General features: G+C 46.0%; 1 protein-coding gene across 4 annotated transcripts; it reads left to right on the top strand.

Moving 5' to 3' along the window:
* On the top strand, window positions 1-16,268 carry LOC132592777 (aldo-keto reductase family 1 member C3). 4 transcript variants are annotated; one of them, XM_088676909.1, is made up of 10 exons: window positions 1-168; window positions 6,010-6,139; window positions 7,216-7,383; window positions 8,073-8,189; window positions 10,221-10,298; window positions 10,539-10,661; window positions 11,741-11,850; window positions 14,485-14,650; window positions 15,312-15,394; window positions 15,766-16,268. In XM_088676909.1, the coding sequence occupies exons 1-10, from the start codon at window positions 116-118 to the stop codon at window positions 15,806-15,808; spliced, it is 1,071 nt and encodes a 356-aa protein (XP_088533035.1). In that variant the 5' UTR covers window positions 1-115; the 3' UTR covers window positions 15,809-16,268. The 4 variants fall into 4 exon arrangements, with proteins under 4 accessions (XP_088533035.1, XP_088533034.1, XP_088533038.1 ...); XM_088676908.1 differs by having other exon boundaries at window positions 5,998-6,139; XM_088676912.1 differs by lacking the exon at window positions 6,010-6,139.
* The last annotated feature ends 1,551 nt before the right edge of the window (window positions 16,269-17,819 follow it).

Raw genomic sequence — 17,819 nt, 5'->3', positions numbered from 1 at the left:
ACTCGAGTTTTTCCTTTCACCACAAGTGTGTTGTTCAGTTTCAGCCTGGAGCAAAGAACTGAGCAAGCACAGAAGCAGAAAATGGCACTTAGCAAAGACCGTGGCATTACAATGAATGATGGGAACAAAATCCCAATACTGGGGTTTGGAACCGCTTCCCCGGACGCTGTAAGTAAAACATTTAACTCTCACGATTGTTGTTATGTATTAGTGTATATAGTTTTCCCTCAGGTCCTCAGGTCCTTGTCAGTTGTTTTAGGGGGGAACTTTAGGAGGGAACTTTGAATTATGTTTGATACATTGTTTGAGCCAGCCTCTATAAAAGCAGGCCGGCTCAGCAATGCAGTTCAGTTCTGTTCCAGCTTCCAAATAAAGAGCTGCTTTTGGAGAGATTCCTGTGTCGTCTGCTATCCTTACCCACTATTTTATACTGGCAACGAAGGTGGGATGGAAGAACAGCAGAACACAGCCAGAATCAGACATGCAATGAGCTGATCACTGAGCTAAATCACTGAGCGAAATCACATTCAGAGCTGACCGTTCTGGCTAGAGCACTGTGCGCCCTCCATCGCCATCCACGTAGGCATCGGAACCATGGCTTCATTCGTGCCTCTACCGCCGTTCACACCAGCCTCTGAATCATGGGATACGTACCTTGCTCGGTTCGCTTGCTTCCTCCAAGCAAATGCTGGCAGCGGTGTCTGATGAGCGGAAGCGGGGTCTCTTCCTCAGTCTGTGCGGCCCCGAGGTATTCGAGACAGCCCGGGCCTTGGTTGCACCTCTAGCCGTCGAGGAAGCGCCATGGGACACGCTCAAAGAGAAGCTCCGTAACAACTATGTGCCCAAGCCGTCCAAAATTGCTGCCTGTCATGCGTTCTACCACCGAGATCAGACAGAGGGTGAGTCGATCAACAACTACATTGCTGCGCTTCAAAGGGCCGCCCTGCACTGCCAATTCCGAGATGAAGACGACGACGTGCACCAAACCAAGCGAGAGCGCAGAAAATTTAAATCAAAGGCCAGAGACCAATCAGCTTGTGCCGGTTGTGGAGGCCGCCATGCCCGCGCTAAGTGCCGATTCAGGGACGCCATCTGTTGGCGGTGTTCAAAAAAAGGACACATCGAGAAGGTATGCCGGTCAGCTCCGTCTGACATGCCCCCTTCACCATTTCGCAAGGCGAAGTCTTCACTCTGGTCCAACAATGAAAGCTGTTTTGCACTAACCAACTGCCACTGCGCGTCAGGAACCGCGATTGGACAAGCCAATTCACTGACACAACACAAGCTACACATCACTGTGATCATCGAAGGAGCTCCATGTGATATGGAGATTGACACCGGGTCTGCCATGTCCATCCTGGAACACACACAAAAGACTTCTGCCCAGGCTGTCGAAAAGGCAACTTGACCAGCACCGTGTACATCTCAGAGACTACCAGGGAAATGACATTCCTGTAGTAGGTGTCGGCCGGTTCCGGGTTGCCTTCAAGGAATTCTCGGGCCTGCTCTGACTGGTGGTGGTTGAAGGTCCACGTCCTAGCCTCCTAGGGCTAGAATGGTTTGATGCCCTCGGCATGGAAGTCACCGGCATCAACAGCATCTCCAACGCTGAAACAGAGGCCCTCATCAAAGACTTTGCTGAGGTTTTTGATGGCACCCTGGGCCAATACACGGGCACGCCCATATCTTTCAGCTTGGATCCACAAGTCGCCCCCATCAGACTTAAGCCACGCCGGGTTCCGTTCGCCCTCAAAGCTAAGGTGGATGAACAGCTGGACAAGTTGATCGCCCAGGGCGTCTTGGAGCCAGTGGATCATGCCAAGTGGGAGACTCCCATTGTTACACCAGTCAAGCCAGACGGGTCGGTGAGAATATGCGCTGATTACAAGTGCACAATCAACAAGGCGCTTCAGCAGCACGCTTACCCGGTTCCCGTCGTCCAGCACCTGCTGCACTCCCTGGGTGAAGGCAAGGTCTTTGCAAAACTGGACCTTGCCCAAGCCTATCAGCAACTGCCAGTCGATGACGCCACCTTGGAAGCCCAAACGATCATCACCCACCGAGGGGCGTTCCGGTGTCGCCGGTTGCAGTTTGGGGTGAGTGTGGCTCCTGGCATCTTCCAAAGCCTTATGGAGCGTCTCCTGCAGGGGCTTCCGGGCGTGGTGCCGTACTTCGATGACGTATTGGTGTCAGCAGAGTTTACCCAACAGCTGTCCGAGCGCCTCCGCAAAGTGTTGACCAGATTCTAGGAGGCTGGACTCAAGGTAAAGAGAGAGAAGTGCAAGATCGCTGTTCCGGAGGTGGAGTTCCTGGGCTATCGTGTCAACGCCTCCGGTCTCAACCCGACGGAATCCAAGATCTGGGCCATCCAGCAGGCCCCCACCCCAAAGAACAAAACGGAGTTGCAGGCATTCCTGGGACTGCTGAACTTTTATAACATGTTCCTGCCCCACAAAGCAATTGTAGCCGAGCCTCTCCACCGACTCCTCAGCACAAAGAGACCTTGGTCCTGGGGTCATCGGGAGACGACGGCCTTCAATGCGGTCAAGGCTCTCCTTTCATCGGACAATGTGCTGGTACAGTACAGTGAAGCCAGGCCGCTGGCCCTTGCCTGTGATGCCTCACCTTTTGGCATCGGCGCCGTCCTCAGTCATCGTTTTCCGGACGGAAGGGAAGCACCGCTTGCCTACTTTTCCAGGACGTTATCTCCGACCGAACGGAATTACAGCCAGCTTGACAAGGAGGCACTGGCACTTGTGGCTGGAGTGAAGAAGTTCCATGAATACCTCTATGGCAGGAATTTCGACCTCATCACTGGCCACAAGCCGCTCCTGGGTCTCCTCGCGGGTGATAGACCAACACCACCGGTCCTCTCGCCTCGCATGCTGCGATGGACTGTCTTTCTGGCAGCTTACCGCTACCAACTCATCCACCGCCCGGGAAAGTCGCTGGGCCACGCTGATGCTCTTAGTCGGTGCCCTCTTCCAATGCTTGTGGAAGACCCAGCACCAGCGTCATCAATCCTCTTGATTGACGACCTTCCAGCAGCTCCAGTGTCAGCTACTAATGTAGCCTCCACATCTGCCCAGGACCGGACTATCAGCCGTGTGCTCAACTGAGTGTGGAGGGGATGGCCACAAGGTCCCTTCGCCTCAGATCTCCAGCCATTTGCAACCATACAACACGAGCTCTCAGCTCATCGTGGCTGCCTATTGTGGGGGGACCGAGTTGTGATTCCTCAAAAGCTCCGCCAACGCGTCCTCGAGGCTCTGCACGTCGGACACCCAGGAATCGTCAAAATGAAGGTGTTGGCTCGGTGTTACGTCTGGTGGCCGAACATGGACGATGCCATCACTGCATGGGTTGCCGCCTGTCAAAAGTGCCAAGAGTCGATACCTGCACCGCCAGCAGCTAAAGGACACACTTGGGAGACGCCCAAGGCACCCTGGTCAAGGGTACACATCAATCTCGCCGGCCCGTTCCACGGATGGACCTTCATGGTGGTGGTCGACGCCTACTCCAAGTGGCTGGAGGTGGCCCTGATGACATCCACCACTTCCGAGGCCATCATCCGGGTGCTGCGAGACCTGTTTGCAACCCATGGGTGTCCTGATGTTCTCGTTTCCGACAACGGACCACAGTTCACCTCAGGTACATTTGAATGGTACCTCATGGGACTGGGCACCTGACATGCGCTGACAGCACCATTTCACCCCGCCAGCAATGGGCAGGCAGAAAGAATGGTGAGATCAGCAAAAGAGGTGTTTGCGCGCCTGCACCAGGAGGACTGGCATGAGCGGGTCACTGAGTACTTGCTCGTGCAGCACATCACCCCTCATGCGGCCACAGGGCGGAGTCCGGCTGAACTGCTGATGGGCCGCCGCCTTCGATCTCCACTCGATCGACTACACCCGGACTTTGGTGTGGCCGAACCCCCGGGCTGTGCCAACGCACCACGGTCTTTCATTCTGGGGGATCGGGTTTTTGCCCGGAACTTTGTGGGAGACATTCCTTGGGTGCCGGCCACAGTAGTGGGAGTCACTGGACCCCGCTCATACCAGGTGGCACTTGAAGACGGACGCTTATGGCGCCGACACATTGACCAGCTGAGGCGCAGGGTTGGGAATTTGGACACGGCCACAGTGCCCCCAACTGCACCCCCAGCTCCAGAGCAAGCTCTAACAGGTGAGGCTTGATCTACACCTCCCTCACAAGCTGCGGACGTGGATCCTAGCCAAGCCACGTCAGAGGTTCAGCAGCCCCCCCCCCGAGACTAGAGCCACTGCTGTGCCTGACCATCCACCGAGTCCGCACATGGTGGTTCCTTCGGCAGTCGCGGAGACAGGAAACTTGGACTCACCACCAACATAGGTGGCGCCACAGGCTCAGCAGGAATCGGCCAACCCTCAGGACACTGGTACTGGCCCTCGGCGTTCCACCAGGGTCACCAAGCGGCCATCCTACTTACAGGGCTATGTCAGTAAATGCACTTGAAACGTTGCATTGTAAATAGAAGCTATGTACCTTGAAACTGTTATGCCCTTGTACCTAATTGAAACCATAACAAATGTAACTAATACCTTTTCTTGGTGGGGAGGGGTGTTATGTATTAGTGTATATAGTTTTCCCTCAGGTCCTTGTCAGTTGTTTTAAGAGGGAACTTTAGGAGGGAACATTAGGAGGGAACTTTGAATTATGTTTGATACATTGTTTGAGCCAGCCTCTATAAAAGCAGGCCGGCTCAGCAATGCAGTTCAGTTCTGTTCCAGCTTCCAAATAAAGAGCTGCTTTTGGAGAGATTCCTGTGTCGTCTGCTATCCTTACCCACTGTAAACGGCGTTTCCATGTGCTGCTCTGGTTTGCCAGAAGTGGCTTTGTCATGCTGGCCACATGACCTGGAAGCTGTAGGCCGGCTCCCTCGGCCAATAATGCGAGATGAGCGTGCAACCCCAGAGTCAGTCACAACTGGACCTAATGGTCAGGGGTCCCTTTACCTTTACCTAGGGTGATCCCATGGCTGCTTTGGGAAGCGTTGTGCACATTCCACTCAGAACACCCAGCTTCATTGGGTTAACAGATGCCTCCACATATTTCATTTATTATTTTGTTTCTGAGCAAATGTGTTTTCATTTCAATACAACAACCTGAAGAAATGGCCTGCATAGCTTTTAGGTTTGCTTTTCCTATGTCTAACATTTACTAATCTAACAAAGAGGTGAAGTTTCTTGATTGAAGATTGCAATAAGCCTCTGCATTGCCTTATTGGAACGCTAATAATAATAATAATAATAATAATAATAATAATAATAATAATAATACAGCTATAATGTTGCTAAGTCACCAATGAAAGCTTCTGGTGTACCAAAGGACATTCTGCAGAAAATCACTGATAAAAAGTTGGCCATAGGTTATTTATCCTCTGAAAGCAATGCTAGAACATTCTGCCGAAAGTTACTGATAAAAAGTTGGCCATAGGTTTCCCTGCCCTTCTCTCTCATTTCTTCAGGGTATTTAAGGACTCCCCTCCTATTGTGCCAACAGAAGACATTTTACAAAGCTACAGTTCCCAGCATCTTTAACAAATCTCAGTTCCCAGGATTCTTTGGGGAATGTCATGCACATCAAATGTGTTTTACATGTGCTGGCAAAATGAACACAGCCAGAGGCAGTTTTGGATCTTATTCATACGGTCCTTTCTTTCCTTACATCCTTTGCGTGTTCATTGGGCACTTGGAACACCCTTCAGCCCATCAGAAGACAGCTATTATTTATCATGTGAAAGCAATGTTGATAAGTCAACAAGGAAACAGCTGGTTTGCCAAAGGACATTCTAATGAAGTTTACTGATAAAAAGTAGGTCATAGTTTTCTCCGCCCTTCTATCTCATTTCTTCGGGGCCTTTGCTTAGACCCTCCCCTCTTATTATGACAACAGAATACATTTCATTGGAAACACGATCTTCATTTTTCTCACTCGAGTTTTCCCTTTTGCCACAAGTGTGTTGTTCAGTTTCAGCCTGCAGCCAAAAACTGAACAAGCACAGAAGCTGAAAAAGGCACTTAGCAAAGACCGTGGCATTACAATGAATGATGGGAACAAAATCCCAATACTGGGGTTTGGAACCGCTTCCCCGGACGCTGTAAGTAAAACATTTAACTCTTACGATTGTAGTACGGTAACTTGTTTTTGAGGAACAAAATGCCTGGGAGCTGCTGGGTGCTTCATAGAACGCAAAGCACAGCATGAGATACCTCACCTGATCTGAGAAGCCAATTGTGCATGAGAACGTCTTGTGCCACCACAGCCAAGAATGCAACAGATGCTTTGCAGCACATAAAGTGCTGCTTTTCGTTCAACAAGGGGCCTGAGTGAGCAGATTCAGGAGCAAATAATGTTTTGTGCAAGACTTGGATGGTTTGTAGCTGAGAAACAGTTTCCAGTGTGAATTGCTGCTACAGGGTTCAAAGTCCCCAATCCAAAATGTCGAGTGATATTTTAAAAAAATCTTTCTATGGAACTATAAGTGCCCCCCATTAGTTTGTTGGGAGTAACAATATTATCCAAAATCACGAGGCATTAGCTAACTATTCTGGACACTAATAATAAATATAGAATCAATTCTGTATCCAAACCATCTTCGTTTGGTCCATATCACCAGCAATGCAAATGAAGGGATCGGTGTCGATTCTTGTTTTGTAAATAAATTGATTTCTAGGAACATCATGAATTTACTAAATAAAAGCTACCACTCAGTTTTTCAACGGAATTTTCCTTTTTCCATTTTTCCAATTCATATGTCTGCCCCAGTCACATATAAAGTGAGGGTAGAATCTATTTATACAAAGAGATACATGCTGACGAAGAGACTTTCTCAATCCCTTCTTGGATATCTCTCCTATTTCACAAACATTTAAACCAATTTTTTAAAAGAACATTCTACAAACTGTATGGTGTTCCACTGTTTGAACCAAAATAACTGGCAAGTTAATTGATTACTCATTTTAAATCTTGCATGCCATTCGGTGGCGCAATGTTACTTCGCACATATAACGCATATAAATCACTTTTTCTATATGCCTTTTCTTTCTTTTTCTTTGATGTGCCTAGTCCCTGGGACTCAGGTCTAATTTGACAATGTCCACCAACACTCAGTGTTACTTTGATATAAATTTCTCCATTGAAGCAGAGACAATGACTAACTTTTTCAACCGGTAGGTTCAAAAAAGTAAGTGTGAGGAGGCTACAAAGATAGCAATAGAAGTCGGCTTCCGTCATATTGATGGCGCATATGTATACGAGACCGAGGAGCAAGTTGGGCGGGCCATTCGTGCGAAGATTTCAGATGGAACAGTAAAAAGGGAAGACATTTTCTACACTGGAAAAGTGAGTGAGTTTGGTATTTATTTATTTATTTTAAAGTATAGAATATAGTGTCTGTATCATGATGCAATTGCATATTTCACAGACATTATTTAACAAAATCAGAGCGAAATGCCTCTCCCTATATGAACCTACCTGGACTCTGTTTTCATCCTCTGAGGCTCTTCTTTGTGTGCTTCCTCCATGTGAGGCTCAGACGGCGGGAACATGAGAACGGGGGCTTTTCTGCATGGCTCCCCATTTGGGGAATGCTCTCTGTAGGGAGGTTCATTATACACCTCTAGGCGCCAGGTGAAAATGTTCCCCTTTAACAAGGCCATGGGCTGGTTAATATTCTACAGCCTTTTTGAACATGTTTGTGGGAGGAGGGATTCCTGTTTTGTTGCTTCTGTTCTGACTATTTATTTGTGCTTTTATCTTGTGCTTTTATCTTGTGAATCATGCTGAGATCTTTTGATGAAGGGCAATATATAAATTTAATAAATAAATGGTAAATTTTTTGGTTATATGCAATAACTGTTTTAAAATTGCTTTACCTCAGCACAGCAATTTAAAATACTCCGCAGAACAATATCTGAGAGTGTCCTTAACACTATACACACCAGAATAGTCACCTGCCACAGCTAAACTGTCCCGAGATCCAAAAGCTCTATGGCTGTGTGAAAATATAAATCTCCTTATATTTTTGACAGCTCTGGAGTACCTTCCACCGCCCTGAGCTGGTTCGGAAATGCTTGGAAGAATCGCTGAAGAAACTCCAGTTTGACTACATGGATCTGTTCATAATTCACAATCCGTATTCTATGAAGGTAAATAATTGTTGTTGTTTAGTCGTTTAGTCGTGTCCGACTCTTCGTGACCCCATGGACCATAGCACGCCAGGCACTCCTGTCTTGCACTGCCTCCCGCAGTTTGGTCAAACTCATGTTCGTAGCTTCGAGAACACTGTCCAACCATCTTGTCCTCTGTTGTCCCCTTCTCCTTGTGCCCTCCATCTTTCCCAACATCAGGGTCTTTTCCAAGGATTCTTCTCTTCTCATGAGGTGGCCAAAGTATTGGAGCCTCAGCTTCACGATCTGTCCTTCCAGGGAGCACTCAGGGCTGATTTCCTTAAGAATGGATAGGTTTGATCTTCTTGCAGTCCATGGGACTCTCAAGAGTCTCCTCCAGCACCATAATTCAAAAGCATCAATTCTTCGGCGATCAGCCTTCTTTATGGTCCAGCTCTCACTTCCATACATCACTACTGGGAAAACCATAGCTTTAACTATACGGACCTTTGTCGGCAAGGTGATGTCTCTGCTTTTTAAAATGCTGTCTAGGTATGTCATTGCTTTTCTTCCAAGAAGCAGGCGTCTTTTAATTTCGTGACTGCTGTCACCATCTGCAGTGATCAAGGAGCCCAAGAAAGTAAAATCTCTCACTGCCTCCATTTCTTCCCCTTCTATTTGCCAGGAGGTGATGGGATCAGTGGCCATGATCTTGGTTTTTTTGATGTTGAGCTTCAGACCATATTTTGCGCTCTCCTCTTTCACCCTCATTAAAAGGTTCTTTAATTCCTCCTCGCTTTCTGCCATCAAGGTTGTGTCATCTGCATATCTGAGGTTGTTGATATTTCTTCCAGCAATCTTAATTCCGGCTTGGGATTCATCTAGTCCAGCCTTTCGCATGATGAATTCTGCATATAAGTTAAATAAGCAGGGAGACAATATACAACCTTGTCGTACTCCTTTTCCAATTTTGAACCAATCAGTTGTTCCATATCCAGTTCTAACTGTAGCTTCTTGTCCCACATAGAGATTTCTCAGGAGACAGATGAGGTGATCAGGCACTCCCATTTCTTTAAGAACTTGCCATAGTTTGCTGTGGTCGACACAGTCAAAGGCTTTTGCATAGTCAATGAAGCAGAAGTAGACGTTTTTCTGGAACTCTCTAGCTTTCTCCATAATCCAGCGCATGTTTGCTATTTGGTCTCTGGTTCCTCTGCCCTTTCAAAATCCAGCTTGCACTTCTGGGAGTTCTCGGTCCACATACTGCCTAAGCCTGCCTTGTAGAATTTTAAGCATAACCTTGCTAGCGTGTGAAATGAGCGCAATTGTGCGGTAGTTGGAGCATTCTTTGGCACTGCCCTTCTTTGGAATTGGGATGTAGACTGATCTTCTCCAATCCTCTGGCCATTGCTGAGTTTTCCAAACTTGCTGGCATATTGGGTGTAGCACCTTAACAGCATCATCTTTTAAAATTTTAAACAGTTCAGCTGGAATATCATCACTTCCACTGGCCTTGTTATTAGCAGTGCTTTCTAAGGCATAATGCAAGTATTGAGTACAATATTGTCATAATGCAAGTATTGAGTACAATATTTGAAGGAGAGAGGGAGGGAGAGGGAGAGAGAGGCTGCTAAAATATTTGATTCCCTGAAGGAACATTTGGAATTGTCATTTCCTAGAGGTGCTGACAATTCTCTGCTAGATCATATCTTAATCAAAGAATGATCACTCTCAGATTTTGGGGGAGAAACATGCCAGTTAATGAAAACCTTTGCATATAATGATTACATTAACCACATAGGCATCATAAGAAATTGTGTCCAGAGCAGGACTTGGCGAGGGAGCAAGGGAAGAAGAAAATGGGTTGGAGAGACGGGGAGACAGACCTGGGCTTGCGACTTGAGTTTCCCACAAATCCCTGCACTGTGGTATCAGCCCCTGCAAGGTGAACTCCCGTTTCCTACCACTCCCGTTTCCTATCACTATCCATTAGTCTTAGATAATATTACAGAGATAAGAGAACTTCTAGGCCTGGCCTGCACTTATTCCCTCCCCCTCCTTCTTTTCCAGCCTGGACCAGATTTATTTCCCATTGGAGAAGACAAAAAATTTATTATTGACAACGTAGATCTTCGGCAGACATGGGAGGTAGGTGCCTGGGATAATCAAATCCAACCCTTGAGTCATTCAGATACAAAGCACAGTAGCCTTCCACCAGAGGAGACAGGTCCAGAACAATGACTCACAGAATGGCTCCTATGAGAGCAGGTGAATTATTGGACACTCTTGGGAATAAATGAGTGAGCTTCCAATATTAATTGGAGGGTGGGGTGGCTTCAGCTATTCAACAAACACCATTCAACAAACATGTTGTGTCTTCTTTGCCAGGCAATGGAGGCGTGCAAAGATGCTGGCTTGGTGAGGTCCATCGGAGTGTCCAACTTCACCCGTAAGCAGCTGGAAATGATCCTGAACAAGCCAGGACTGAAATACAAACCAGCAATAAACCAGGTAAAGTATGGTTGACCTTTGTAGAGGTTTGTTCCAAGCACTGTTCAAAGCTTCTTTACTTAAGCTTCTTTGTGAGAGGACGTTTGTTTTGACAAACACAGCCATTCCCTCAAAAAAACTTGCTTAAGGCTATAAGGTTGCAGATCCAGTCACAAGAAGATATGGTTATGAGTTGTGGGGTGGACTCAATTCCTGGAACCAGTAATGGGTTCTTATTTCATCAAGACCTCTGAATCCTCAGACAAAAAGAAATGTGGAGAAGTCCATAATGTTTGAAACAGGCATCTCAGGTACGTAGAAGGGGGCCTGCAAGCAATCAGGGCCCACACAGCCTCTTGCGGGGACTCCGGAAGTTCTCAAGGGGGGAGCAAAGGGCCTTTGAGTTAAGCATCTGGGCAAAGCTGTTACACCCAGACAGCCCTGGTTCACTTTGACATTGGTGTATATCATATAACCAATGAGACCGAAGTTTTTTGAGACCCTGATAAAGAAGAGTTCCAGATGATATAGAGCAGGTTTCCTCAACCTCGGCCCTCCAGGTGTTTTTGGCCTACGACTCCCATGATCCCTAGCTAGCAGAACCAGTGCTCAGGGATGATGGGAATTGTAGTCTCAAAACATCTGGAGGGCTGAGGCTGAGAAAGCATGATATAGAGGCATCTTCTCACGTTGATGAAAAAGCCAGGTAAATCCCCCATCAGACCTTTTGCTCAACATAGAAAATTCAGAGACTGAGTGGGCAGAAATAGAGACACTGCGGGCAGGACAGCGTGCCCAGGATATTTCCAACAGGGCTGGGGTGACAAGAGATTGTGGGGGAATAAGCCCTGTCCCCCATGTCCAGCTAACACACATTTCACAGAAGAGGAGCGTGGCAATGGAAACCACAAATGCAAGAATGGTCATCTAAAGATTCTGATACATCAGAAAACACAACACACTTTAAGAAAAGTAACAGCTGCATATTTCAAAAAAATAATAGCATGGTTCTGCTTTTCTTTCTTTCTCTTATTTCACGGTATTCTTCTTTCATCTGAATTCTCACTTTTGGGTTGTGTTGGGGGATTTTGAATCTGCAGGTTGAATGCCATCCTTATCGGAACCAAAGCAAGCTGCTGGCCTTCTGCAAGTCAAACAATATCATCCTGGAAGGATATAGTGTCCTAGGATCCCAAAGGGACCCAAACTGGTAAGAGGTGAAGCCAAAACGTTTGGGGACCACCTCAGGGACCACCTAGGCCCACTATTCCCCAGCATCCACATCAGCTCTGAAGGTTGCATTCTTGGTCCCACAATTAATAAAGATCCTCATGGTGGATACCAGCACCAGGGCCTTTTCTGTAGTGGTCCCACAATTGGGGAACTCGTTCCAGAGACAGATCTACAAAGCTCTCCCCCTCCCATTTTAGACATTCTCAGAAACATTTCCATTACTAAAGTGTTTTTTTAAAATATATAACTGCTTGACTTCTCCCAAACGTATGTTTTTAAATGTTGCGGGCAGGGGGCTATTTGGAGAAGGAACTGTCAGCTTCTAGGTTCTATTTCCCAGCATGCACTTTTGTCTGTGCCTTCTGTTGTCCCTGGGGAGTGTTCGACCCTACTCCCGGTATCTTCCTACATTGGCCCCCACCCATGGAGAAGGAGCTGTCAGTTTCTGGGTTCCATTTCCCAGTATTTACTTTTGTCTGAGCCCTCTGTTGTCCCCTCCCCCCTGTATCTCCATACATTGGCACCTGCATCGTGAACATTTCTATATATTTAGATTAAGGATCGGGGGTGATGATGCGCCCTGGGACCCAGAGAATAATAATAATAATAATAATAATAATAATAATAATAATAATAATAATTTTTATTTATACCCCGCCCTTCCCAGTCAAGACCGGGCTCAGGGCGGCTAACAACAAATAATATCAACACAAATATAAAAGAAACAATTCAGTTAAAACACAGATTAATACAATGTTAAAATTCAATTTCAAAATTAAAAATCTACGAATAAGATAAAACCATTATGAAATAAAACCTTAGGGGAAGCCCCACAGCCCCGTAGCAACAGACAGGCCCAGACAGAAGGAGGGGGGTCATATGGGCCACTTGGCGCGGGCCTCCGAATCCAAAGGGGGCCTTGGTCAGCATATTCACAATCAGTAAAATGAAAAAAGTAACCAAAGGGTTAAAAACAGGGCCTCTGTCTGGCAAGGGGAAGGTAGGGGATTGTAAATGGGGTGGGGGGTGGCCACTGCAAATATCTGAGGACTTAAACTGGGGAGAGAAAGTGCATGGTTGTTTTTTTAAAATAAAAAAAGACACAGAGGGTTGTAATCAGTTGTAGTATATACCGGTAAAGCCTAGGTTAAAAGAGGCATGACTGCCCTTACTTAACGTCCACTAAATTATAAAGCGAAAACCCCTCGCTGTGCCCCCAAGTGCGTGTTAGGAGAAATGATGAACGACTGCCTAATGCTGCCAGGCGTTTATTAATGCAGCCGCCGGGAGAGGCTTTGGGCTTGGGCTTTGGGGGTGGAATGGCTGTTTTGGTGGTTGTTGGACAGTTGCTCCCCCCCACCCTACATCAGCCCATGACCTATTTGGGCTCCTCCTCCCCCCACCTTCCACCCAGGGCTCCATTCGGGATAGTATTTAAAGGGCTGTAGAGCTGAGGCCTAGTCTGTAAAATGGAGCCGAGGGAGTGGGGGCCTGGCAGGGGCCTACATAAAACAGAGGCCGTGCTGCGTCCTGTGATCCGTGTGCTTGTCCTCTCCCCCCCCCTCCGGGCCTAGTGGGGGCCTGACAGGGGGCTACAGAAAACAAAGGCCGTGCTGCGACCTGCGATCCGGGCGCTCGCCCTCTCCCCCCCCCCCCCGGGCCTAGTGGGAGCCTATTAGCCTGACAGGAGCCTAGGGGTCTGATAATGGTGGTTTCAGTTGCTTGGTTGATGATGTCATTTGGTTTGTGGGTGTGGCTTAGATTTCACAGGAAGGGAGGGGTGGAGGAGGGTATAACGCCACTTGAGGGCGCTGTTTGACTTGGTGGAAAACCAGGTCTATATCTGGCCAGGTGTGTGATTTGAGGGATTTTTGTCCCCAACAACGCTCGGGGAGTGGCCTGGATCGTTGTGTCAAAATTTCAGGACGATCGGTCAAGCGGTTACGGAGAAAAGTGGAACACACACTTTCACGATTTTTACATTTTTATATACAGTATATAGATGTTGCTTTAAGCAGTAGAATGGTAGAGATGCATTTATATAATTATCGCATTTCTCTTTTTACATAGCTTGTTTTGTTTTTTCTCAGAATTTTGAATTGTATTGTATTTATCTATATTGGAAACGACTTAAATGCTTATTTTTTACAAGTGGGACCAGCAACAAATATTGAGTTCTCTTTCCAGTCAATGAGCTATGTATTCTTCCAGGATCCTCCATTTAATTTGAACTCCCTCCCTCTTTTCCATATCGACTCTCCAACAGGCACACAGAATTCCTTGGGCCTTTCTTTCCATCCTTAGGTCTCCCCCCCACCCCCAAATATGAATTGTACTTAAGCCAAGAAAAAGACCTCTCTTTTGTGCATGGATGCTATCATTTTGGCTACAGAATGTTCCGTGTGCAACGTATGAGCTTGTGATTTATTGGTGGAGGGGGAGAGTACGATACTAAAGACTTATATTAATTCAAATCGACTAACCAAGCTTTAAATACAAAATATTTAGTGTATATTGGATGGACAAGGCCAATACTGAATTAATTTCAGAGTGAGATTTATATATTCTGGACACCAGACACACACCTTCTTTCCACGTTGCTCTCTGGCAGGATAGATACAAACACTCCTGTCCTGCTTGAAGACCCTTTGTTGGTTGCGATTGCCAAGAAGTACAACAAAAGCCCAGCTCTCGTGGCTATTCGCTACCAACTGCAGCGTGGCCTGGTGGTCCTGGTGAAGACCTACACCAGAAAACGAATTGAGGAAAATGCCCAGGTAAAGCAGTATATATAAATCCATTTAAAAACAATACCGAAAAAGGACATCATTTGGACACTGTGATCTCACAGGTCACATGACTTGTGTGGGAAGGAAGACGCACATCTTGGTTTGGGGACTCAAGATGTTGGAGGAGTCTCCAGCAGTGGGCATTCAGAAGAATCACTGTCTCAGACCGTGAAGGCAGAGTGCAGCCAACATGATTAGCTTCCATTGGTATTCTTATCCACCATGAACTTGTCTAATGTTTGAAGCCATCCAAGTTGGTGGCTGGCACTGTCTCCCATGGGAGCAAGTTCAGTAGTTTAGCTATGCACTGTATGAAGAACCTCATTAGCTGGACAATGATTTCCCTCATTCCTGACCATTGGTCATGCTGGCAGAGACTGATGGGGAGTTGGAGTCCATCCACATCTGGAGGGCCACAGTTTCCCGACTCCTGTTCTATTGCAAACTACATTACTATGCATATAAAATTACCTCAGTAGGAAGACATCTGGACTGAACCTGTTGAATGAAGGAATTAAACTTTGGGAGGTGGTAGCAAAGTTTGCTTTGATATCTCTGTTGCTGGAAAAAGGTGCATAGCTCTGAGGTGCAAAAGGAAGACATGAGGTAAAAGCACCTCAACATTATTATTTTTCTCTCCTCCTGACAGGCATTTACTTTCCAGCTGTCTGAGGAGGATATGAAATCCATTGATGGCCTTCACAAAAACATGAGCTTCATAAAAGCGGAAATGTAAGTCACATTTAGATAGTATGCATATGGATACGTAAAAGTGCTTCACACAAGAATTCAAACTGCGGGAGCAAAAAGAAGAAAAGATCTGGCATCGATCTATCTCCTCTTCCTAGAGAATAAGGTGAAATTATAAAAGGAATTTCTGTGGATACTTAGTACCAAAGTCACATGCATTCTTGGACTGGGGTGCATTTTGAATTTCAGCCTCCCAGATATTCAGCAGAGCGGGCGTTTGATGACAAACTCGAGGTGGTTGCCATGCACTGTGTGAAATGGTCTCATGAGGCAATGGCTGGCAACAGATCAATTTTTGTTGCTTGTGCATCTTCCCCACCCTTGAGTGTTGACTCTCTTTTGTCTTGTTTCAGATTTTCTGGTCACCCACAGTATTACCCACCAGATGAGGAGTGAGGACTCGTCTCCCATCTCCATTTTATCTCCTTCTGAACTGGGTTCTTTCTCATGGAAAACATTTCTTCTCACTAGGGATGGGAAAATCTGTCAGTATCAGTTCCTCCCAACAACCCACCACCTCATTTTCCACTCTTCAGTTCCTCACATCTCCACATCAGTTTGGGATTTTAAAAAATATCATGAAAATCCATCAGTGCAAATTTCTCCTACCACACACTTTTTTCTTTGCACTTTTGGCTAAAATAAAGCATGATTGCATGGTGTTTTCACTGATATATGCTCTTTAATGCATACTTTACCCCAGTATATGCATTTTTGCAATTATTCTGTAGCTGAACAACTGTACCACCGAATTCAGAGAATTGCCACTTTCTCACGATAACTGCATTTCGATTTGCAGATTGGTCCAAGAAGTGTGAGCTGTGTAGTTTCTCATTAAAATATGGACAAAATTGAACTCCTCTCCATCCTTAGTTCTCCCTAATGTGTCAAATAGCAGTTTCAAGGGGGTGATTCGTATATTGAAAATAGAAGCCGGGGGGAGGATTAACCTTCATAAAAAGAAGCAGCTGCATAGCCTGAGATTTATTGCCAAGATGATTTGAAATAACTTCAGAAAATAAGAAGAGCCTGCTGAATTAGGCCAGTGGCCCATCTAGTCCAGCATCCGGTTCTCACAGTGGCCAACCAAATGCATGTGGGAAGCAGGACATGAGGGGAAGCTTCTAAATTGCAAATTTGCTGCTTCCATTTCTGAGGAAGTGACGGGCAGGAATGACCAGTGCTGCCTCTGAGGTCCTCTGCTGGCTGTGAGGAGTAAAGAGCACAGGATTTTGATTGTCTGCCAACTCAACCTGAAATGACTTCTGACCATGTTATACGCATGCATTCTATCCTCTGGAATCTGTAACAATATTCAAAACGCCCTTGCTGAAATCATTTGTTGCTACTTGTCTCCCACACAGCCACTGCTTTGTGTAACCTGAACCCTCCAGTAAAGGCTGATTCTGTGGATACTCTTACTTTTAATCTGCATTCAGGGTGATCCCACGGCTGGTTTGGAAAGCGTTGTGCACATGGCGCCATATTCCACTCAGAACACCCAGCTTCATTGGGTTAACAGATGCCTCCACATATTTCATTTATTATTTTGTTTCTGAACATATATGTTTTCATTTCAACACAACAACCTGAAGAAAAGGCCTGCATAGCTTTTAGGTTTGCTTTTCCTTTGTCTAACATTTACTAATCTAACAAAGAGGTGAAGTTTCTTGATTGAAGATTGCAATAAGCCTCTGCATTGCTTTATTGGAATGCTAATAATAATAATAATAATAATAATAATAATAATAATACAGCTATAATGCTGCTAAGTCAACAATGTAAGCTTCTGTTGTACCAAAGGACATTCTGCAGAAAATCACTGATAAAAAGTTGGCCATAGGTTATTTATCCTCTGAAAGCAATGCTAGAACATTCTGCTGAAAGTTACTGATAAAAAGTTGGCCATAGGTTTCCGTGCCCTTCTCTCTCATTTCTTCAGGGTATTTAAGCACTCCCCTCCTATTGTGCCAACAGAAGACATTTTACAAAGCTACAGTTCCCAGCATCTTTAACAAATCTCACTTCCCAGGATTCTTTGGGGAATGTCATGCACATCAAATGTGTTTTACATGTGCTGGCAAAGTGAACACAGCCAGAGGCAGTTTCGGATCTTATTCATACGGTCCTTTCTTTCCTTACATCCTTTGTGTGTTCTTTGGGCACTTGGAAAACCATTCAGCCCATCAGAAGACAGCTATTATTTATCCTGTGAAAGCAATGTTGCTAAGTCAACAAGGAAACAGCTGGTTTACCAAATGACATTCTGATGAAGTTTACTGATAAAAAGTAGGTCATAGTTTTTCCCGCCCTTCTATCTCATTTGTTCAGGGCATTTGCTTAGACACTCCCCTCCTATCATGCCAACAGAAGACATTTCATTGGAAACACGAACTTCATTTTTCTC

The sequence above is a fragment of the Zootoca vivipara genome, chromosome 9 (assembly GCF_965207765.1).
Source record: "Zootoca vivipara chromosome 9, rZooViv2.hap1.1, whole genome shotgun sequence".
In the NCBI taxonomy this organism is placed as follows: domain Eukaryota; kingdom Metazoa; phylum Chordata; class Lepidosauria; order Squamata; family Lacertidae; genus Zootoca; species Zootoca vivipara.
The sequence above is the reverse complement of the archived record's forward strand: the minus strand, read 5'-3'. Positions and strand labels throughout refer to the sequence as shown.

Coding starts and splice junctions, on each gene's coding strand:
- LOC132592777 (XM_088676908.1), top strand. CDS start 116: ATGATGGGAACAAAATCCCAATACTGGGGTTTGGAACCGCTTCCCCGG. Junction 169..5,997: donor GAACCGCTTCCCCGGACGCT/GTAAGTAAAACA, acceptor TTTTGCCACAAG/TGTGTTGTTCAGTTTCAGCC. Junction 7,384..8,072: donor ACATTTTCTACACTGGAAAA/GTGAGTGAGTTT, acceptor TATTTTTGACAG/CTCTGGAGTACCTTCCACCG.